At 42.2% G+C, this 23,896-nt stretch overlaps 1 protein-coding gene across 1 annotated transcript; it reads left to right on the top strand.

The window, feature by feature from the left end:
- The first annotated feature begins 6,725 nt into the window (after positions 1-6,725).
- Positions 6,726-14,928, top strand: amotl2a (angiomotin like 2a). The gene is made up of 11 exons (XM_068320082.1): positions 6,726-6,913; positions 7,577-8,355; positions 8,449-8,599; positions 9,158-9,302; positions 9,414-9,506; positions 10,743-11,038; positions 11,655-11,845; positions 11,939-12,040; positions 12,112-12,272; positions 12,604-12,783; positions 13,054-14,928. Exons 2-11 carry the CDS (start codon positions 7,643-7,645, stop codon positions 13,137-13,139), a joined length of 2,118 nt encoding a protein of 705 aa, XP_068176183.1. The 5' UTR covers positions 6,726-6,913; positions 7,577-7,642; the 3' UTR covers positions 13,140-14,928.
- The last annotated feature ends 8,968 nt before the right edge of the window (positions 14,929-23,896 follow it).

The raw sequence follows: 23,896 nt of genomic DNA, 5'->3' as shown, positions 1-23,896 counted from the left end.
ACAGAAGCCCATATGGTGGGGAGGAGGGGGGCGGACAGATGCATCTGCCTCTGAGCTGGAGGGCAGGAGACTGCCTGCACTGTGCTTTGTTTGGACCAAACATCTGCCCTTCAGCCTGAGGCCACGTGATACTCTGATAAATCCTCTGGTTTAAAAAAGTAAATGTATCATTAAACCTATGACAAAAACTCTAATATCTAACTGCACTTTTATTTTGAAGGTTGTTCATCATCAGGAGATGTGTGATGAATCGGACACAATAATGTACAGTCACACTTCCTGAAAATGCATTGACTTAAAATGCCATTCTTGATGGCAAAACCCTCTTTCAGGTAAGCTGTTTTCTAATAAACACAGAGCAGCATTCAAACAGACAACTCGAGCATTGAGAAGAATGTGTGTGTTTTCTGTTGACACAAGATCTGTGTTGTGAGTTAAACACAATTTGCTTATTTTCCTGAAACGGCTAAATTAAGCTGAACACCTTCCAATGCTTTCTGCAACAGTGACAGGGAGGAATGTTTGGGCATCAGCTGCTCTGAGTATTTACACAGCAGTCATGACTTTTATCACATTAACATTTGTGGATCCAGCAGCTTTGCTTATCTTGTTTTGATTATAATCCTCCATAATAAGAGCAACAGATTAATTTTACAAAATATTCTCTCTTAAGAATCGGTTCCCACTTCCTCAACAGTGAGTCTTTGTTCGTTGTGTGGATGTGACGCACATGAAAGCTCTTTAAACCGACTGACAATCCCTGTCTGTCTGTGGAGGTGACTGACGAGACGTTTTGGCTACAGAAACTAATTCAAGAACTCATTAAGACAAGGAGATCTTTAATGTTTTCTTGGAATTTTACACCTGTTGAACGCCTGCAGGAATGTTTCCCTTTCAGAGCGGAGTCACAATGACTTTCAGTTCAACCAGAAATTCCCTGAAGTAGTTCCGCTGCTCTCTGGTTTCAGTATCTTGCAGCAGAAACTCCAGGTGATGTGTGGGTCAGCGTGAGGCTCCTGATCAACGCTGGACTGGCGGCGGTGGATCGGTTGGGTCAGATGAGGCAGCAGGATGTTGGTGTAGCTGTAGAGATAACTATCACCCCAGCAGCTGCACTCTGACCCCCCTGATGGGGCAGATGAACCCGGTCAGCACCATACCTGTCACTACTGGCCTCATTAGATTAGGCACTAACATCATTCAAGAGCGGACACACACTCGATAAACACACTATTCATGAAGGGTTTAATCACATTATACATGATGTAAGACCCAAACGCTAATAGTCTGTTATAAAGCTTTACAATTCATTTTATCATTCTTTTTAACTGTTTGCATGTAACCAGTGATGAAAAGTAATATTTTCATGAATTACTTAAAAGCTTTGTAATTTTATGAATGTGATTGTTCTTTGATAAAATGATAACACAACTTGAATGAAGCCAGTGGCTGCTGGTGGCCTGGAGTTTCACCGTGGCTTGAATTGGATTTCTTGTCCAGAGGACAAACTTCTTTGTGATGCTCGATGCTCAGGAAGATGTGGTGAGACTAAAGCTAAGCAAGCTGTGTGTGTGTGTGTGTGTCTTTGTTTCTACCTTGAGACACGGTGAATAGAGGAATTGTGAGGTTTGGACGTGGAAACAGCTTCTTTAAAGGTCTTTGTTTCACACAGGCTGTGAATAAATTTGGTTTCAATTCAAACCAGTAACAGTTGGAGGTGAAATTGTGACAATGGTCTGAACAAAAGGGTTCAAGCTGCTGTATGTTTTAGCCTTTCCAGTGTGTTCAGTTAATACCAATTTCTTGGGTCTAATTCATTGTTTACTGCTAACAAATGTAAAAAGAGAAATTTACATGGTGACATAGATCAAATCAGAGTTGTAATCCTGTACTCAGTTACTTCTCTGCATTCACATTCAGTTTATGACGCTAGAAAAACTCAATGACAGAAATTATAGGGGCGTTTTTATGACTTCATACTAAGAACCCCCATTTTTATTGTCTGAGAACCACAGGAAACAGAAACAATGACAGTTCTCAGGGCTCAGCTTGAGGGACTTTTCTAGCTACTCAGTGAGGAATCTTGGCTGAAGTTTGGTGCTGCTATGCTGATTGTTGATTGGTCGAACAGATGAACCATTGCAGCACCATCAGCATTTTTTTAAAGGGTGAAATGTTAGGCATGTAGATGACATCTTACTTAACTAAACGTAAAAAATCTGTCAAATGCCAGTTTTTTATATGATTTATGTACAGTATTATTTCATTGCCTTCTACCATCCGAACAGATCAGGGATGTCAACGTAACCTACTGGTATTTCTTCATCATATTGAACGTTATTTTTTAGTTAATGTGTAGATTATGATCACTGATGTCTTCACGCTTAAATTCAATAATCTCAATAATCACGTCTAGTGTTTTGTGGTTAAACTGCGATGAAGTGGGACGGAGCAGACCCACAGAGTAGTGAACGTGACAAACTGTGTCCTTGTCTTATCTGTAAACAGCATCACCAGCAGGTGTAGTCTGTTTACAGGCCCTCTGGTTCTGTGTCACTTGTTTACCATCGTGGTGAAGGGAGGAATGTCTTGTGTCAGCAGGTGTGAGAGACCGTTTCTTGCTCAACGTGCAACAAGTCACTCTTGTGTAAATGCTCTCCCCCCTCTCCGTTTGACGGTCCCTGAAAGCTGCTGCTGGTGTTTGCTGACAGGTTTTTTATCTGCGAGGAGGAAGCGTGTCATGCCTGTTGCTTGTCCTTCCCAACTTGCGGGTGCTGTTTTGATCCGGTATTGATCTGTAAATCATAAATTATCACTACTGTTTCTATAAAGTTCTCTGCTAGCTCTGCTCCTACAATTTGACCACAGCGAGTTGATGGAGAGAGGTTGTGCTGAGGTGCTGGACAGCACTGTTATTCATCAGGGAGATCACCCATTTAAATGAAAATGTTAGTGTCTTCTGGGTGCCCTCCTGCCGTCCCAGTCAAACAGCAGACAGGGAGCTCGGTCAGTCCCCATGGACATGGTAATGTGAGGAATGTGGTCATTTCCGCCTTTGGAGGAAAACAAAAGGAGCTGCTGAAGCGGCCGACTTGTCCCACCTCACTTAACAAGGCTGCTGCTCCGGCATCACAGCCTGCATTGTATGAACGCAGTCAGCCCGAGCCTCCATCGCTGCACCTTCAAATGGACCATCTTAAATGTCATTCCTGTCAGAAAGCTGTTCCTGTAACGTGTTTGAGTCTCCAGCGTGTTGGACAGCTTTATCCACATATCGTCCAGCTGCCAGAGAAGCACAGATTAGCTACAGAAAAGTATAAATATGCTCTTCATGCATCATAGCACATGTGGTGCTACTGCTAATCAATTCATATATGTATTGATTGATAAAGAAATAAGGGAATACAGATTTGACATTTTGGGGGATATGATGATTCAGTTTTTTGTACGGAATAGAGGTAAAAAACACAATACTTTCATGGTTGGAAGAAATTTTTCAGATTTACTGGTCATATCTGATCGCAGTAATATTATACAAATACTTCAAGATTCACTGCGATTTGAATCATTCATCATTCATTCATTCATCCTTTCATCTTCTTATCTGCTTGTTTCGCTTTTCCGGGTCACAGGGGTTGCTGGAGCCTATACCAGTTGAGTTATGGGCGAGAGGTGGCGCCGGTGCACCGTAGAGCCACACGAAAGACAAACAACCTCTCACGCTCTCATGCACAGGTACGGACAATTTGGAACCAACCAATTCACCTCAATCTTTTTGGAGGTGGGGGTAAGCCGGAGAACCCGGAGAGAACCCACGCAGACACGGGGAGAACATACAAACTCCACACAGAAAGGACTCGAATCCGGAATCGTCCTGCTGTGAGCCGACCACCCACTGCGCCACCCTAGATGTCAATAAAGTTATATAGAAATCAAACACTCCTAAACTGGTAGCTGTCTGCACACCCAGGGGAAAATAGGACCTTCTGGGCAAGCACACAATTCTTTAAATGAGACTAATTTGCCAAATGGCATGAAAGGGAGGTGACAAGTGAGTTTTTCCATGTTGTGTGATGTGGTTTGATTCACACGCTTTAAGTCTTCACATGAAATGTTGATGACAGAAGAGCAGGAAACCATTTAAGCGTCTGCTGAATTCCTTGGAAGGGAAAGCACACGAGTGAATTCATGCCAGTTATCATTGAAGGAGACTTCATTAAACAAGTTAGTTGAATCACACCTGGATCCCTCAGGTGTCTGCTGTCAGTGTGGCCGTGACGCAGAGTCATGAAAAAGTTGTCTACTTGTACGAGCAAGTTTAGCAGTCGCTGTTGTCTATGAGCAGAGAGAAGAGGACAGTGTCTCTGTGTTGAAGGAAGATTTCATCAGCTTTTATCCCAGTGCAAACACACCCTCCTGCCATGCATCTCCCCCGTTGATGACGTCCACGCAACACAGACATGATGATGTCATGTTTCCACTGTATAGACGTGGTTGTGTGTCACAGGTTTCTGTGTAACGGGAGATGACACAGCTTCAGACACACACTGCAGGCTGTGTCGTGAATGTGGCTCATTGTTGTTGGAATTCATCGTGTGTATTAACCTCTGAAAGAGCGGTGGGAATTTTTAATGAAAGCTAGTTGAGAAGATGATGCTCTGGTGAAACTCTAGCTGGTTAGTTTACTTTAGCAAGAAGAGACTGGAAGCAGAGGGAACAGCAAGCCTCACTATGTCCAAAGGTTGAGGTTATTAACATGTTGTAACGGGTTTGTTCAATGAAAAACAAAATGTTCGGCTTTCACAAGGGTTCAAGCTCTTCTTCATCAGTCGGTGTATGTGATTAGACAGTTTGTGGTTTTAACTATTCAGTTACAATTTAATAAAGAAAGACCCAGAGAGTGGTTTACTCATTGTTGGAAGTGCTTTTTTTTTTACTCCCTTTTTAATCTCCTGCTTAAATATAAATCTGGGCTCACACATTAGAAAAATCTTAACTACTATACTTCCACAATAATTCAGCCCTCCTGACTGGGAAGAACTTGTTATGTGTGCTGAGACGTGATTGCAAAACAGTGTAGCATTCTCCTGCTGCGTCTGTGGGGTCTGGATTAATCTATCTATCTTCTGCTGGAATTTCATATTGAGAAAGATCATTGAACTTTGAGCAGGAAAGCAGCCTAGCCCTGGAGCCTCTCTGTAGATTACCCTATAATATCACAGGTACATATAAAGGAGACAACATAGTTTCAGGTGATATAGAACACTAGCCCAGATACAGTAAAGGTAGGACTGAGTGATTCTTATCAGCAGGTTGCTGCATTCTTTAGTGACTGTTAGACTTCAACGGCCATGCAAATCAGCAGGTACACTTTTTTGTGTGTGTGTAGACATAAAGCAACCTGCAATTTGCCTTCCAATTGACTGGTCCACATGAACAATAGAGGATTTGTTTTACCCGCAACCTCCACCATAGGATGATCCTTTTCATGGAAAAAAAAAAAAAAAAAAAAAAAAGCTAGTACAATACAATCCAACATCCCTCCCCTCCCCCCATCGCTAGCAGATCCCAGGTTCTCCATCTCCATGTGTGTTTGTGTGTGAATCCAGGGTATAGTTGGTGCTAGTGGCGGAGGGGAGAACAGCAGATGGCAGGGCTACCCCCGTCATGTCTGCTCTTTTGGGGAGAACAATGCATCTCTCACAGCTCTTATTAAAGGAGGGGAAGGGGATTTCAGTCCACGGACAGCTGGCAGGCAGCGTGCCTCACACCCACCCCTCTCCCTTTGGGTCCACACACAGACACACACTCTGCAATTAACTGGCACGGGCCACGGCTTAAATATTTACCAGGCACATGCAAACAAAAGGCTGTTCTAGAAAATAATGATTAATCCATGTTTTGAGTATGACAGGCTTGTTTCATTCCTGCCTCACCGGTGGTTTCCTGACTTTTTCGATCACCTTCTGTCATTTAAGTTCATTTTTTATGAGACTCTGGGCTGAAAATCTGTTTATTTTGCTGTAACAGTAATCACCAGAAATTTTGAAAATCAAATACACATTTAGAACCCTTAGGCAAGAGCAAAAATATTTCTAAAGGACTTCTCCTGATGACACATACCAAAATCAGACTCTTGGCTGGATAGACAAAACCTGAGCTATCTGGAAACTTTTTGCTATTTTATAGACAAATAGATCAATAGATAATAAATCATCCATTAGCTGCTGGTCTTATCTTTTTATTTACCATTTTTTTTGCAGTAAAATGTTGACTATTGAGTGTGCGTTTTGTCAAATACATCAAGACCTGGAGAAAATCTAGATATCTTTTAATTCTTCTCTCAAATCAGATGCACACAGGAATCCAGACATATGATCAGATGTGTTCATTCCTGGGGTTGATTTCTTTATCTCTTTGAGTTTGTAATGTTTCATAATGTCCTTTATCTTCTTCAGGCTGACATTCATGTCTCACTCCTACAAATGTAGTTATTTGGTCGGAGCAAAATAATTCCTCAAATTACAACAAAATCATCAACAAGAAGAAGCTTTCTTTACATGACGCAGGCAGCCAGCTGAGATATTGCTGCCACTCTTTATCCAAGTTGCGCTCTCTCCCCCTCCTCTCCCTCCTTCTGTTCCTCCTCCCCCCTCCTCCCCCTGTGCTCTGCTTTTGATCCCACAGACTTGGAGCCTTTACATTCCAGTCATTCCATCCGCAGCGAACAATCAGCCCTCAGTTATTTATGCGCAGCTCCAGCTCCACTGCGCTCAGTCTAGTCTGTTTCTGCCCGCCTGCGCGCACACACGTCCGCAGAGACCCGGAGGAACGAACTCGAGTGGAACTGCGCGCAAAGCATTGGAGAGATCGCACCAGCCTTCATTATTTAATGTGATGAGACAATAACAAGGTAAAGGTAACATCTTGTTTTTCGCTCTGGTCGGGATGTAGTGCGTAGTTTAAATCCCATTTGTTCGGATTATTCGCGAGGCGCAAAGGTGATGCGTCATTATTATTGTTTGAGATTTATTTTTGGGGTTTTTTTGGGGGTTTTTTTTAGTCTTAATACTCTTTTAGACTGAGATCTTGGAACATGTTCATTCATTTGTTTCTTTTTCTTCGGTTTCTGGTAGCATTTCTCTACGATTTTTATCAGAGTAATGAGATTTTAGAAAACATTATTTTTAGAAAAGGAATTTCTTTTTGCATATTCTACCGAATTTCGGATGTACGCATGGGATGTTGTTAAGACAACACATTTTGTCTCTGTGTTGTGCTTTTGTGTGAAGTTTTGTGATGTTTCCTTGAGGTGCGGAAGCTCATGCTTCAGAGTGTGGGGGCAGTAAAATCGAATCTATTCTGACATTACTGTCGGGGGTATTTCCAGCTCAGGTATTTGGAACAATAAAAGTTTGGAAAATAAGAGGAATAATCTGTTTTCTTGTGCTTGAGTCTCCAAGGATCATTGAATGATAATAACAAAGATGAGGGATCCTGATAACAGACTGAGCTGATATAAATTGTTAACGTGTGTATTCATTGTAATAATAATTTATTATTATTTCTCCTACAGGTTTGTGCTTTGTGAACTGCCATCTCTGGGGTGTCGTTTATTCATGCTCGTTTCTCTCTGACTGAAATGAGAACCTCTGAAGACTCCTCTGGAACGGTCCTGCACCGTCTCATCCAAGAGCAGCTACGCTACGGGAACCTGACCGACACTCGCACCCTTCTCGCCATCCAGCAGCAGGCCCTGCGTGGAGGCAGCAGCGGCGGGGGCACAGGCAGCCCCCGCTCCTCTCTGGAGAGCCTGACTCAGGAGGATTCCCAGTACATCCAGATGTCAAAACGGCAGGAGCCTCAAGGCCAGGAGCACCAAGGGGAATGCATGTACTCTGAGAACCAGGTGTGCCACCTGTACCAGCTCCATGGAGAGGAGCTGCCTACATACGAGGAAGCCAAAGCCCACTCCCAGTACCTGATCTCTCAGCAGGGGCAGGCAGAGCAGGAGGGGCCCAGCATGGATAAAATGGGGAGTCACAGCGAGGGACAGTGGGATCTGAAGAGGGAGCATGCCCGCTCCCTCAGCGAGAGGCTCCTGCAGCTTTCCTTAGAGAGGAATGGACGTAGCCACAGCCTGGCTATGAGCTCCTCACACAGCTACCCACAGCTGTACGATAATAACGCAACAAACTCTATGGCACCCAGCAGGCAGCAGTGTGTGGACCAACGAGGGCCACCCCCGGAATACCCTGTCTTTGCTAGACCACCTGGATATACGGTCAGCCACCAGCTGGAACAAGGACAATACTTCAGAGACCCCCCTCCACCTTTCTACTCACAGCATCACAGGTAAGACGGAGGATTCTGTGGATCTGTGATTTAGAAGAAAAGTTGTGACTCACAAGTTTTCGATGTAGTAACGTCTGACATCCTCCTGGACAGGTATGTGTCTGCTCAGTCCCAGGTGCCTCACAGCAGCATCACCACAGCCTGCAGCCACCAGACGCCCCAGAACGAGGTGTTGATGCGGGAGAACGAGCGACTGAGGAAGGAGCTTGAGGTTTACGCAGAGAAGGCAGCCAGGCTGCAGAAGGTGAGAGAAGGAGGTGTTGATGAGTGGAGACATCGGATGTGACCATCGAAAAAAACAAAAGCTTCTTCTTTCTTGTGTTTGAGATTCTTGTTAGCTTGTTTATTAACATCCACCACAGGAGATAAGTGTTTTGAGAGGGACTTATCTTTAACCAGATAAGTGATTCGTTAAGTTGATTGAAGGAAAACATCAAAACATTTAAATCATGTTTATTTTATGGGTTTCATGTCACGTTGTGAGTTTCCTCTCCGTCCCAGTCCTTCGACACATCCTGCTCTATTCTTTCAAGAATGCTGGCATGTTGCCCTGAAAGGAAATAAATGCCTCGACACCTGGGACTCCGTTGTTCACTCAGGAATGTTGATTCCCACTTTTCACTTGCGCATACAGTTAGAGCCATTTGCCTGCAGGCAGTAAAAAAAGAAGAAGAAAGGCCAGCGTTTGTAAAGATGACTGATGAGCCTCATTCAGGCTGTTAGCAGCTGAAACCCAGAACACAATGCAGACAATGACTGCAGATACCTCTGAAGGGCTGATCATCTCACCTTTCCTTCCCAGCTGGAGTCAGAGATTCAGAGGATATCTGAAGCGTATGAGACTCTGATGAAAGGCTCGGCCAAGAGGGAGAGTTTGGAGAAAACGATGAGGAACAAACTGGAGGCTGAGATCAAGAGGATGCACGACTTTAACAGAGACCTGAGAGGTACGTCTCCATTCTGACACAACGACCTAAGCAGTCGTGTTCATATTCAGCCTGTGTCTAAACACGACCCAATGTGAATAACTGTCATGCTGTGTGTCGTCCCCTCTTCAGAACAACTTGACACGGCTACCAAACAGCGAACGGCCAAGGAGGCAGAGTGTACAGACCAGAGGCAGAACGTCTTTGTTAAGCTGCTGGAGCAGAGTAAGTGTCAGAGTTACAATTTGTCTTCTCGTAGCAGAGAGGAGGAGGTAGACCCTTATTTTTGGTAAATCCCTTTTGCCTTGTGAAAACTGAACAATGACAGGAACATAGCAGAGCAGGGATTGGTTTCCTACACCAGTGAGGTGGCGTAATGTAAACGCTGTGGCCTTGTTTCAGGGCCCGAATGGCTCCATCTTTAAAGTGAAGAGCTACTCTTGGCACTTATCCACCAATCATTTTTCATTGCTGTAGTAAATGTGGCCTGGGTTCCAGGTATTTTTATTATTTTTATTTTTTGGTATTTCAAGCTGTTCCTGCATTAGGAATTCCCCACACCCCACTCAGTTTTGCATATCTGCTGACTTCCCTCTTCAAGTGGAACTAATAAGTCTGGTACTGCAGGCCGTTCAGATCCGACTCAGCATGACCCCTGAGAAACTCACTCACACTCCTTGTTTGGGCATTTCTTTTCCTCTGGTTTAATCACAGTTGGCCGGTTTCTGTTCCTTTATTACTGTCCTGTGCTGTAGAGTAAACACTCATGATTCATTTATGAAACTTAGCTCTAAATTTATATTTACAAAATACACTCGTAATGACCTGTAGTTGCATCATCTGATATACTGTGAACAGGTAAGATCAGAATTACTGCCTGTTTCCTGAAATCCTTTACATAATTTAAATTGTAATGTGTAGGGTTTTGTCCCATAAGGATCACTTGAATTATATTTTGAGCTGCTTGTTTACTTCATGCTCTTAGAAGCATTCCAGAGCTTTTCCCAGTACAAAGCTATGCCTGTGTGCGTAAGTGGATAAGAGGAAGTCTGCATTCCCTCTGTAGGCAGGCCCTTGTGTTGTGTAATCAACCCCCCCTTTTAAAGTGGCACAATGGATAAATTGCTGCCCTTTTTACACAGTTTATGAATTAGTGAATGCAATATTTTGTTTTCTCTTTAATTGCTAATTTTGGTGCAGCGAACTGGTTGGAATTCTTATTCATCGTAGAACACTGAGGCACTTTAAGAGTATAACTATCTCTTGTTGGATCACATTCCATCCAAATGTAAGTCTTGGAGGTGAAGTGTTTGTCCCACTGAACTAGTCTATAACTGCTGAACAGCATTCAGTCAACCTCCTGCTCTTGATCACGGACAACAAGAGATGACAACCCTCACATCCTCCAGGATGACATCATTGTGACTCTCACCGACAGCGTTCTCCTTTTGTGTATCTTAGATGAGGAGCAGCAGCGGGAGCGTGAACAGCTGGAGCGGCAGGTCAAGCAGCTGCGCGTCTCCGGGGAAGAGTGCCAGCGAAGACGGGAGCTGCTGGAGCAGGCGCTGGTCTCCACGCAGGCCCGCAACCACCAACTGGAAGATGAGCTGCAGAGGAAAAGAGCCTATGTGGAGAAAGTGGAGCGTCTGCAGAGTGCGCTGGCCCAGCTGCAGGTGGCCTGCGAGAAGAGGGAAACGCTGGAGCTGCGCCTCCGAACGCGACTGGAGCAGGAGCTGAAGAGCTTCAGGGCACAGCAGGTGATGAGACGTCCACGCAGAAACGTGTCTGATATCAGATGAAAGGATGTTGGGTTTAACCCTTTGACCATCACGTCTAAAGGTCACAATTTTATGAAGTTAAATATTGTTTCCTGAATCCAAACAAATGTGTTCTGCTCATTTATTACAACATTTTCTGCACTATAAGGCGCACTGAACTATAAAGCGCACCTTCAATGAATGGCCTATTTAAAACATTTTCATATATAAGAACACTGGATTATAAGGCGCACTGGATTATAAGGTGCACTGTCGGTTTTTGTGAAAATCAAAGGCTTCTAGGTGCGCATTATAGTGCGGAAAATACTGTAAGAACAGGAAGTAGCTAGATGTTTCCCTCATTGATAAGTCACCTTTAAGAAATTGACAAAAATGTCGAGTCAACTTTATTTATACAGTGCTGAATAGTCACCTCGAAATGTGTTTAAGAATCAGAAAAAAAAAGAAAACCAACTCATCCCCCAAGAGCAAGCATGAAGCGATGGTGGCCAGGAGAAACTCCCCATTGGGAAGAAACCTGGGGCGGATCCTGACTCTTTAGTGGACGTCTGATTTTTTTGTGTGGTTTTTTTAAAGTATGTTTCAATCGTTTCAGGCTCAGAACCAGGCAGCCAACCCCACGATGTCAGAGGTGAGCTCATCCACGATGCAGCAGCAGCTGAGAGAGAAGGAGGAGCGTGTCCTGGCCTTGGAGGCAGACATCACCAAGTGGGAGCAGAAGTACCTGGAGGAGAGCACAATGAGGCAGTTTGCAATGGATGCAGCTGCTACGGCTGCAGCACAGAGGTACGGGCAACAGGATTTGTAGCATAACAAAAAAAAATTGGATAGCTAAAATTGCAAGCAAGGAAGTTTTTAACAATTCTGTTTTCCTTGCAGAGACACGACCATCATCAATCATTCTCCTCGACATTCACCAAACAGCAGCTTCAACGAAGACCTGCCTTTGTCAAGTCACAGACACCAGGAGATGGAGAACAGGTATCCATCATCCTGAATCCTTAATTCAAGGTTTGCGTCCTGCGATGGTGATCTAACAGTGTGTTTGGTAGGATCCGAGCTCTTTACGCTCACCTTCTGGAGAAGGATGCTGTCATCAAAGTCCTCCAGCAGCGCTCCAAGTGGGAGCAGGGCAACCTGGAGAAACAGGGGCTTCGTCTGGCCAGGTCCGTCCCCTCCATCAACACAGTGTCAGTCTGCACAGACACTAAAGGTGAGAACAAGATGATTTCCTCCACACTTGTTGCAGCACTAAGGAATTTTGGGTCTTTAATGACACATGCTATCAAGCGACAACTGGCAGACTGTTCAGAGTCGCCAGACAGAATGTACACTTCCAAAAAAAAAAAGCCGGCAGTTCAAGACAACCAGTTCATGCACCTCAAATAGACAACGTGTTTTTAAACCGGAATGCAGATCATCTCTCACTCCAGAATAGCTCCATCCAGAATAGTCATGGGAAGAACTTGCGGGGCAGATGTTCAGAAGTGTATAAATGTGGATATGAGCGGGTAATTAAGCAGCTTCTTTGTCTGCATTTGCAGTAAAGAGCCTCTCAGATGACCAGACAGGTGCTGCTGGACTGCAGTCCCGACCTCATGGGGCGTCTCAGGGCCAGAGGGAAGACCGGAGCATCCATAGTGAGCCGTTACAGCCGGATCCCGAGCCCACCGCCAAGCCCAACAAGCTCCAGACGTCTGAGGTGACCTCAGCGGCTTCCACCGGTAGGTTAACTGTTGTTGAACATCAAATTAGAAATAAAAATACTGACCTTGGTTCTTTCTTCCACTGGACTACAATTTAAAATGTAACCAGACCCTGGATCAGGACAGCCTGATGATGTGCTGTTGATGCTAATAAGTTAAAACCCTGTAGGTAAAATTAAACAAGGCCGTGTGCAGCTTTACAAATAGACAGCATTGCAGCTGTACTTACCAGCATAGTTAGCATACCAAACTCGCTTTTCTAATCTTCTAATTTTGTCTTGTCTGTAGACGTCTCGGAGGAGCTGACGGCACCACTGAAGACATTCAAGAGCATCAATAGGTCAGATGCAGAGGTGGTTGAAATCCTCATCTGAAATGTGACTGACCAGCGATGGCCAGCGACGATAGAGATGTTTGACTGAGGTGCTAAAGGCCTTCTTGATGTCTGACCACGAGTCGGACGTGAATCTGCACAGTCTGGAGATGGAAGTTGAGCTTTCTTTCTGCTGCATGCAGACAGTTGCCTCATAAGTCAGAATTCTTCAAGGTACCTGGGTAGTATGCATTATGATAGGAACTGGGCTGCTGATTGTGAACATGCATGTGTTGTGCGCATGAGGTTTTTTTTTTTTTTTTAGTAACATATTGTATTTATATGTATAAATGCTGCTCATGTTGTGATGTTATTTTATGTCTGAAAGTTGGAACACATGAGGGTCTCTCTCTTAAATTCTATACAAGTATATTTACTTATTCTGGATTAAGCATGCCACACATGCAAGTTTGGTTCGGCTAATTTTGAATTTCCAGTAGCTAGCCTATGACCGTCCTCTGAAGATAATGGGAATATTTATAAAATGACTCTATAAGCATCCTCTGTTCTCATGTCATGTCTGAGGATCATTCTCTTAAACAGATCCAGTCAAACCCAAATTAACAGTTGCTCCTGTCTTTAAAATACACTTGGGGCCCTGCTCACAGCTCACAGAGGATTTGGAAACTTCCTTTGAATGCAGAGCCTGCAGAATGTCTGCTCATTTCTCTCTTAAAAAAGCCCAGAGGACCAACAGTGTTTCACGTGGGGTCTAATTTTCCAGATCCCGGGTTAATGTATGGGGCCTGAGATGGTGACTGCCTAGCATTTCCTCCACTCCATTTACACGCTGGAGCTAATCTTCTCACATTCCCTCGCTGAGGGAATGCTCCTGTTAAAGAAAAAGGCTATCTAAAGTCTGACCCCTCGCCCTTGTTAAAATGACATGCATTCTCCACATGATTCCTTTTCTGGGGTTGGTTATTTCTTCTGAGCCACGGTAGCTGGTTCTACCACTAGGATAGAAATGGTCGACTATGATTGGCTTGCAGTTGCTACTCTATTTCTTGTCCCCATCAATGTGTTATATTCAGCCATGTTTTCTCCACTGCTCAAGTATCTCACATTTCTGGGCAGAGTCTGTCCCGAATGTGGAATTTTCTATTTATTTCTCCTTGCAGACTGTAGGATCACCGAACAATGCTGAATGTAGACTTCTGTTGTCCAGGACTGTGTTTAACTGGAATGTACCACAATTCAGATTCGTTCTGCTCTTCAGAGGGGGGGGGGGGGGTGCAGCTAAATTTCACATCAGTGGATTTGTGAAGAATCTAATGTGTTACCCTCCATGTTTGAAATATGTTCCTTTTCAGGATAAAATGCTGGGTTCCCCAGAAGCTGAGTAACAAATTCTACTTCCACCGTTACAATATTTTCAATAGTAGTATTACTTAAGGTGAAGTCTCTCCTTCCTTTGACACGTGTTCATCATTTGTCCCACCACAATGTGTTGCTGGTCAATGCAGTGTCTTAGTTCAGTCAATGGCCTTCACTTTGTTTGAATTGTGTTTACATGAATGACTATTTGAAGTGAGAGAAGTTAATATATTTTGTAGTTGTTGTTTGTTCGTTTTTTTCATATATATACTTATTTTGTTTTCTGGTGCCAAAGATGTACTCTTCATTTAAGTTATAACCAATGTTAAATACAAAAGGCTCTGTTTGGGTGCCTTGCTTCAGCTGGTTGATCCATTTTGATGTGGCTGTGAACTTTTGTAAAGGAAACATTTGTATGTATGCCTTAACATTTCACTATAATAGATTAAAATTCTTAATATATGTTGGATAAACAGCCTTCTGTTTCCATTTTTTGCACTGTAATACAGCATGTGAGTACAATTAGTCAGGTCCTGTCTGCACTTATGTACTAATTTGAAACAGTTGCACTTAACTTTAGTATTATTAACCTGAGTATTTCTTTATTTTCTTTATTTTAACTTTATTTTACTGGTCCGAGAGCTTATAGTAATTTATTAATTACTATACAGATCAGTTACTTGTTTTCCTCTAGTCTAGTTAAAACCATACATCCCTAAACAGAGAAAACTTATTTTATGACTGGTTTTGATTTTGCTTTTGTTTTATAAACTATTTTAAACTTCATATTTTTAAAACACATTGTCAAAGGACATTTTTTTTAGCCCATCTGAGATGTATGGTTCACATGACAGCCACACTACAAATAGGATGTGATGTACTGCTGTAGATTGAACTACAGTATAATGTTTTATATAAATCAGTTCAAATGAGCTCATCCTTAATCACCTACAGCAGTAAAACAAAAATGCTTATAGACATTACCACATAACTTTGTGGTAATGTCTCTTTCCTGCCATCAGTCACTGAAGACTAGAAGGTATTTGAGCAGCTTCATGCAGTAATACAGGAATTTGCTCTCCAGAGGCAAACTTGCATCAGCGGTTTGTGCTGGTGGCAGCTTGACATGCAGACATTCCGTGTGTCCTGCTCTGCTAAACAATTCCATGAGTTAGCTTAGGTAGTTCATCTCTCATCTATGAGGAGATGCTCGATATGCGGTGCTCCTATGGGTCAAACGTCAACATGAAAGTTTGCTCATGTAGAAGATGTACACAGGTAAACAAGAACAGAATATGATAAAGACAATTAAGTATAACACAAGTGCAGTTATTTATATACAGTAAATTTATCTATAAATATAAATACAGAAAATAATTTGAATTTTAAACTTCATTCATGTTTAAATTCTTGGAGATAAAGTCAGAGAGGCCAGACTGAGATGGTTTGGACATGTCCAGAGGAGAGATAGGGAATATATTGGTAGAAGGATGCTGAGTTTTGAACTGCCAGGCAGGAGGCCTAGAAGAAGACCAAAGAGGAGGTTTATGGATGTAATGAGGGAAGACATGAAGATAGTTGGTGTGAGAGAAGAGGATTCGAAGGACAGGGCTAGATGGAGGAAATTGATTCGCTGTGGCGACCCCTGAAGGGAAAAGCCGAAAGGAAAAGAAGATTCATGTTTAAATTCTGTGAAATACTGATCATCATCTTTGTGGTTAAGCATCCCTAATGAACAGAGTCCTCTTCCTCTCATCTTGTAAAGATGAGGACTCAACAGATTAAGATATTCCATTGTTTGGCCTGTCTAAAGCTCAATTTATCCATTTATCATCCTGGATTTTGTCCTGTCTTCCTGGGAAGACTGACCTCCCCAAAAGATGCACTGCCTTTAATCCAAAGCCGGCACCTCCTTGTCCACTGATGATGAATGCGGTTCTCTGATATGTTTTGGCAGTTTTGGCCCAAGCATCTGCATGCACGACTGATGAGAGACACCACTGTTTAGGATTTTATCTTACTTTACGTCAAGTAAAGTAAGATCCAATCCTATTGTATTAGACAGAGCAGACATCTTTAACAGTAATCAGAGCTTCACAACAAAACCAATAATGGGACAAAAGCAAGACAGATAAGAAACAAAAGTGTTCTTTTTTGGGGGGGTAAGCTTTCACTTTATGAACTTAGTATAGGAAGATACAAAATGTTTGTTCTTTACATTTTAGGCATCACACTACAATGTAGAGTATGTCAAGAAATTCTTATGACAGTATTCCTCCAGGGGGATGATTCATCCAGAGCTTTCTGTATAACCACTAAATACCAACATTTAAAATGAAAGCTACGGGACTCCTCCATCTGTTTGTCATTATTCAAACCAAAATGCACACAGCTGTGTCTTGACAAAAGCCAGTAGCATTGTCTTTTATGTTTTACTTTTAAGTTGAGCGTAAGCAAATGGAGAATTACTTGCGATTTTATACTCATCAGCAGAAGAGCCTGTTTCACATGATGTAAAAGTTCAGATCATCTCAGACTCACAACAGAGACTGTTCTGTAGGCTGTGACCGCGGGCATTTTCTGAGAATGTGAACCTCTAATGTTAATTGACGACGTGACCGAGGGCAAGTACATATCTAAACCACACTTCATGCAATTTCTCAGTTACTGATTTGAACTCTGTGATGATTTTATTTCTCTCCCATGAATTCATTCTTGATGTGTATGAACTGTCTTGACCAATGCAGCCTGTGCATGAAGAAATTCCCGTAAAAACTGACTTTTAATGTAAATATTTTTGCCTTCCTGGTTCCCCCTGGAGAGCTGGGGAAGGCATTCCTCAGATGCCACACATTTTCCTCCTGCTGCCTTTACTTGTTGTAGCTGAGTGCCACTTTTCTCAGCCCAGAGAGGCTAAAATAATAAATATCCATCTGCTGAATACCATTTCAGCTACAACATGCGTAGCACCGTGGGGTCTGCGATTAACGATTATTTTGGTCCCATTTGTGCTCAAACGGATCACGTTTCAGATGTTTCACTCAGCCTGCAGCATGAGCACATGCACAGAAAGAGCCCCCACCAAAGTGTGAGTGATGTCGGGGGCTGCTGTGGGTGAGAGGTTATGATTACGTGCCAAGTTTGAACAGCTTCACAGGGGGAGATTTTCTCCTGGGGGATGCTCAAGTGTAAACTCATCATCTCTCAGCCAGGATAGGGAAAAATGCAATCCTATGTACACACATGCATTCCACACACATCTGGAGTTCTGTAGGAATTACTGCGCATTATTACCATGATTTCACCACTTTGACTCCCAGAAACTGTGAATGGTTCTCAGTCGACCGCAGCATCAGTCATAGAGTGGATCGAGAACAGATGTCAGATGAGGGAAGTTAATGTGAGATAATGGAGGCTTTTGTTGTTTGTTTACCATGGTAAGTAGAATAAAGTGTTAAAAAGTCATGCACTATTTGTTCCATAATACGAGTAAATCAATGTGTCTGGCAGCAAAAGAGGGGACGACTGCTAACAAATCATGTGTCTCCTTTTGGAGGCCCTTGAGCACTTTTTTTTTTTTTAACTAAAAGCCTGTGTGAAATTCTTGGAAAAATAACTGTGGAGCTCTGTGTTTTGCCTGAATTTCCATGGAGATTCCAAAACTTCCTGCCTACAGCAGTGATGGAATGTGCCCCCACCCCCTTAACTTTTCCACATAAATCAGGGCATCGTCCTCTAATTTTAGGGCTGTTACTGAGATGAAGCTAACCTCTCAGATAACAGGCAGCATTTTCTCTGTCTGTCTCAATTGCAAAATTGTGAGGTTGGTCAGCAGGAGCCGTGAGGGTTTGAGTTTACATGTTGACTGAATGAGCAGCAGCCAAAGCACCTCTCCTGTTCTGTCGCCTCCTCTACAGGTTATCTCCCTCTTCTCATGTCATTGCATGGCTTTATGTTGGTGCTTTGATATTTTCAGGGCAGCATCAATCACCATGATGAATACATGATCTTAATGTCGCCCACTAAGATGGTTATGTTGTCACCAATGTTGTTGGTTGGTGTGTCAGCAGGATTACACAACAAATGTCAGACAGATTTCCATTAAACTTGGTAAAACAACTGAAGAAAGAAAACATTCAGTTTTTTTTTCTTTTGACATTGACAGATTATGCAAATATTACTCAAATAATTACAAAGCATCCTTGTGGTGTAACTAAGGATTGAGTCTAACAAGCTAAACAGACATGAATATGAAAAATTAGTTATATACTCATTTTGACAGCAATGAAAAGTCAGATAAAGTTTATTAATCCACAAAAAAATTTCTGGAGCTTCACAGCATATCATTTATACCGTACAGCTCATTTGGCATATAACAGCTCTTCAAAAGTCCTGAATTGAATTGAAAAGAATTTTCAAATTCAGACATGCAGACATTGGGAGAACATGCAAAATCTCAATCTTAATCTGTGGTGCTGATATTGAAATGTCTACTTTCTACCTTGAGATCGATACTGGAGCACCTTCAGTCATTTTAATGGCTTTGTGTGCACAAAAAACATTTTTATAATGTTGACATGTGAAGGCAGGACTGTTTGAAAAACTTCAAGACGTTTTCATTTTCACAAAAAACAAGGAATTGAAATGCAGATGTAATGGGAAGGAGACGAAGGTCTTTCACTCACTTCTGCTCTTGGATGAGTTCCTGGCATGTCTTATAGGGAGGAGAACCCAGAGTGAACCCAGAACTTTCTAGAATCACATATCTCACATATTGCCTGGAAACAACTCAGCTGACTAATGTTGTTGTTGAGATGGATTTGAGCCCATTCTGGAAACGGTGATGAAAATGGACGTGTGGATGGACTCACGCCTACACAGTTGAAAAAGTATGGAGGAGGAGCTGTCTGTGGCCTTTAGAAAGATTGTATCAGTTTTTTAAGTCTGGTAAGGGGTTTAAAAATATCACAAAACGATGTGAATCACTGTCCTGAAAATAGTCAACAAAGGAGGATGTTTAAAATAGCTGCCAACATGCCCAGGTCTCACCGTCCACGCAATTTCACTCTGAGAGCAAACCGCAAGATGCTAAAATAAGTCTCCAAAACCCTTCAAGTCTCATCACTACAACAGGACCTTCCCACTGTTAATGTGAACGTTCTTACTCTACAATCAAAAAAGAGGCAGTACAAGTTCACCTTCCCCGGGAGGAGAGGAGGAAACCTTTGCTCTCTAAGAGAAACTGAAGTTTGCCAGAGAGGGTGCAAGCAAAGAACAGGACTTCTGGAATAATGTTCTTTGGACAGATGAGTCTAAAATGCAATTATTTGGACACCAGAAGAGAGGTCAGAAAAAAGAACTCCATACCATCTGTGAAGTGTGGAGGTGGCAGAGTCATGGTTTGGGAATGCACTGCTGCAGCAGGACCTGGCCAGCTCACCATCACAGAATCCACCATGAATTCTACTTTGTACCAGAGGGTTCTTGAGCAACATGTGAGAGCATCTGTAAAAACAATTAAAGCTGAGCTGAATTGGACTCTGTGACACGACAATGACCCATAACATACCAGAAAATCCACCAAGAACTGGCTGAAAACTAAGAAACAGATAGTCCTGGAATGGTGGGGTCAAAGCTCAGATCTTAATCTCACTGATTCTGTGGAGACTTGAAATGGCTTCATATACAAGACGCCCCTCAAAGAATTCGGCTTTGAAAAGTGGGGTTCTTCAGACTGATTTAAGAAACTGTGGATACTATAAAAAGCATCTAACATGTTATTTTATCCAAGAAGGTGTAACACTAGTTATTAGTGTTAGTGTGTCCACGCTTTTTACTAAGAAACTTTTTGTTTTGTTTTTTTGAGAAAAATAACGTTATTTTTGTTGTTTGTCTGCAATAAATCACTTTCTTTTCCACAGAAGAAGAAAAACAAGATTAGACATTGATATGTGAACATTTCGTAACAACGATCTGAATCTTTAATGGGGTCTCCTAAGTTTTTCACGTGACTGTATCTCTCTATAGACTCAGAAGGTAGACCTAGGCTTCTCTGACTGGTGTTGGTATGGCTGATGGCAGCTCCATTATCAAAAGGACCTGGGATCCACAGCTGATCTGACAAAACTTTATTTCTATGATTTTTATGCTCAATTTTTCACTTTAACCACGAAGGTAAAAGCATTAGTACGAACATCATCTGAAGAATGTTGACAAGCTCAAACACGAGTTCATGTGTCGATGGATGAGACCTTGATCTCTACATTCTTCAGTGTTTACATGCTGCTTGTAACTCACAACAGAGAGAGGGAGCACTGCTGGATTTGGGGAAACAAATTCATCTTATTTTTCGTTTTGTGAATATTGGAGATCACAAGACTATACGTCAGAGGTCCTCCATAACACCTTTAAATTAGAGGCTATGGTGAAGATTTTGTCCGTGTGTGTGTGTGTGTGTGTGTGTGTGTGTGTGTGTGTGTGTGTGTGTGTGTGTGTGTGTGTGTGTGTGTGTGTGTGTGTGTATGTGTGTGTGTTTTCAAACAGAATAACTCAAAATGTTTTGAAAAGATTTCAACACATAACCCCCTTTGTAAGGGGGGGTTATAATTACTTGTCAGTGTTTCATCCTGATAAAGGAGGTTGTAGTAAATGCACTACCCATGGCCAGATTTTAGATGTTGGTTATGACTTGATCTGAGATGAGCTCCATTCACCACCTATTGGCAGTAGGAAAGTACAAATGTTTTGGTTGACTTCAGACTGAAACAGAAAAGTCACTATATGCAACAGAAGCTTTCCTCTAATAGTTTTTGACTGATCTTGTGTAGCCATGGTGCCCCCTGCTGCATGTTTGGAATTTGTATAAAATTTGGTGTGTGTATGAATGAAATCCAGAGCTTGAGTTGTGACCAGAACCAAACCTACACAGTCAACTATTTTAATATTATTGTGAAAATTAGACGTATATTTAACTATTTTCAGCTGTTTTAGTTAAACCATGTAGATCAGTGGTCCCCAAACTACGGCCCGCAGGCCAGACGCGGCCTGCCTCCACATTTGGCACGGCCCCACGAACAGTACCAGAGACACACCTTGGGTATGTATTTCATAAATAGTGTTATTTCATTAACAAAAGTTATTACTTATTTCATGACTTTTTTTCTCTTAAGATCCTCTTAAGAAAGGGTTTTTAATGTTTGTTAAAGTGCGGCTTTCTGGAAGACAATACTGTAAATGTTTACATTTAGGCATCCCTGCCATCGTCACAGTTTTTCTATTATACAAACTGACCCCATCAGAGAAGGGAAAAGTTATGTGGCCCTTACAGCAAAAAGTTTGGAGACCTCTGATGTAGATGTACATGATGTTCATGAGGTTAAATATGAAATATAACTAGTGTCCGACTAGGATTAGCCCATCTAACCGTGCTAGGTAATACAGTGCTGTACTAACAAGAGACTTTCAGTTTCCTGAATGGAAACACACACAGTTAGCATCAATAGCAGTGCCATTAGCAGTTAGCTCATATCTACATCAGCACTTGAGCAGCATCACTTTAGTTTTTATGTCTAACTGTGAGCTATAAGCCCCAACATTTATCTTTGACCATTCATTCGTTCATTCATCCATTCATCTTCGACACCCGCTTCTTTCGCTGTCGAGGGTCGCAGGGTTGCAGACTTGGGACATGAGGCAGGGTACACTCTGGGCACAACACCAGTGCAACGCAGAGCCACTTTGACCATTGTGTAAAATTTGTGGTTGAACTGGTTGTTAAGCAAGTCAGGAGTGGTAAAAGACTTTGAAAGCAAGTTCAGACCAAACCAAGACTTAGTGAAAACTGTCACAATTTTGGAAAAAATGTAAACCATTGAGCTTCTAATTGTTTTTTAACATCCACATTTCAATAAAAAGACCAACAGAAAACAAATTAAGAGTCTTAATTTGCTTCTTAACCTGATTACGTATTTATATATACAATCAGGTTAAGCGGAAGATGAAGAAAAGCTGTAAGTGCAAGATTCCTTGCAAATGGGGTGAATTGCACAGATTTTATTCCAACCACAGGGAAGTAGTTGTCCAGTGGCCAAGGAGCACAGGAGTGTTGAGTTCCTGCTTCTTCCCATCTCCACCTGTGGGATGAGGGCCCTGAACTGGCCCCTCAAGCCTCCTCCAGTGTCTAGCAGCGAACACGACTCTGCTTGTCATGCTCCAGCAGGTGTTTCACACAAGTGAAACTTGGTGCAAATAGAATAAGATCCATCCATCCATCTATTTTCTTGAAGACGAGATGACCGTAATCACATCTTTAGCTGCTTTTCAATAAATTAGTGTAGAGCAGTCTCTCTTTTCACAGCTCCAGTAGATACTCCAGAACTATCTGCAGCCCAAAGAATCAGAAATGTGCAACAGAATGAAAGGACAGTCAAGTGGAACTCAGTGTAAATACAGTGAGTTTTGAACACATAATTACATTTTTTATCTACTACTGTTGAAATTAGTGAATGATGAATCAGGATCTGAGGGGACACGGGGATGTAAGACGGTCTTATATTATAAATATTACTGTAATTTACGGTGGATGGATCACTAGATGTTTTTTGCAGGTGTGAATGTTTGCTTGAGTGGCTATTTGTCTTTTGTGTGGCCCCCCGATGCGCTAGCGACACATCCGGGGTGTACCCCGCCTCTTGCCCTTAACCAGCTGGGATAGGCTGAAGCGTAACCTGGACGGAAAAAAGAAGATGAAGACGGAAAAAAGAAGATGAAGATGAGATCATTACTGTTGTCTCCACTGCAGGAAAATGGATGGATGGATGGATGGATGGATGGATGGATGGATGGATGGATGGATGGATGAATGGATGGATGGATGGACGAATAGATGATGAATAGATGGATGAATAGATGATGAATAGATGAATGGATGGATGTTTAAATTGACAGTAATAACAATATTTAATAAAACTTCAAAGGATTTTCATCATGAATAAACTACATAATAAAGAGACAGTTTAACTCCTGTGTTTCCTCATAGAATCTGCAGCTGCTGCAGTGTGGCGATAAAATGACAACACATCGGTATTTTCTTCGGTGGTAAGAATGGCTGCTGCTGACATTCTCTCTTCCTCTGGATTCTTCTATCTGCAAACACATAAAACAACAGAGGACTGCCGTGAGAACGCTATAAAGGGTAGCGCTTTCATATAAAGTGAAAAGACAAAACTTCTTTACTGCTCATATTCAGAAAAAACAAAACAAAAAGAGAAAGTTTTCAGGTGATGGTACAGTCAGTCAGGAGGGAATTTTTGTTAAACAAAACCAAATTTAAATTTTTTATTTTTAATCCACACTTGACATTCTCCACACTTAAGCTCCAAAATACAATGTGGATTCTGCATCTGGCAGCTTTATTACAAAGCCGAATGGATGCAGATGTAG

This window comes from Antennarius striatus, chromosome 7 (genome assembly GCF_040054535.1).
Source record: "Antennarius striatus isolate MH-2024 chromosome 7, ASM4005453v1, whole genome shotgun sequence".
Classification (NCBI taxonomy): domain Eukaryota; kingdom Metazoa; phylum Chordata; class Actinopteri; order Lophiiformes; family Antennariidae; genus Antennarius; species Antennarius striatus.
This window is presented reverse-complemented; position numbering and strand designations above follow the sequence as displayed.

What these genes read in the sequence shown, in the direction of transcription:
- amotl2a (XM_068320082.1), top strand. Translation starts at nt 7,643, where the DNA reads ATGAGAACCTCTGAAGACTCCTCTGGAACGGTCCTGCACCGTCTCATC. An exon ending in TTCTACTCACAGCATCACAG is followed by an intron (nt 8,356 to 8,448) that starts GTAAGACGGAGG and finishes CCTCCTGGACAG; the next exon opens with GTATGTGTCTGCTCAGTCCC. An exon ending in AGGCAGCCAGGCTGCAGAAG is followed by an intron (nt 8,600 to 9,157) that starts GTGAGAGAAGGA and finishes TTTCCTTCCCAG; the next exon opens with CTGGAGTCAGAGATTCAGAG.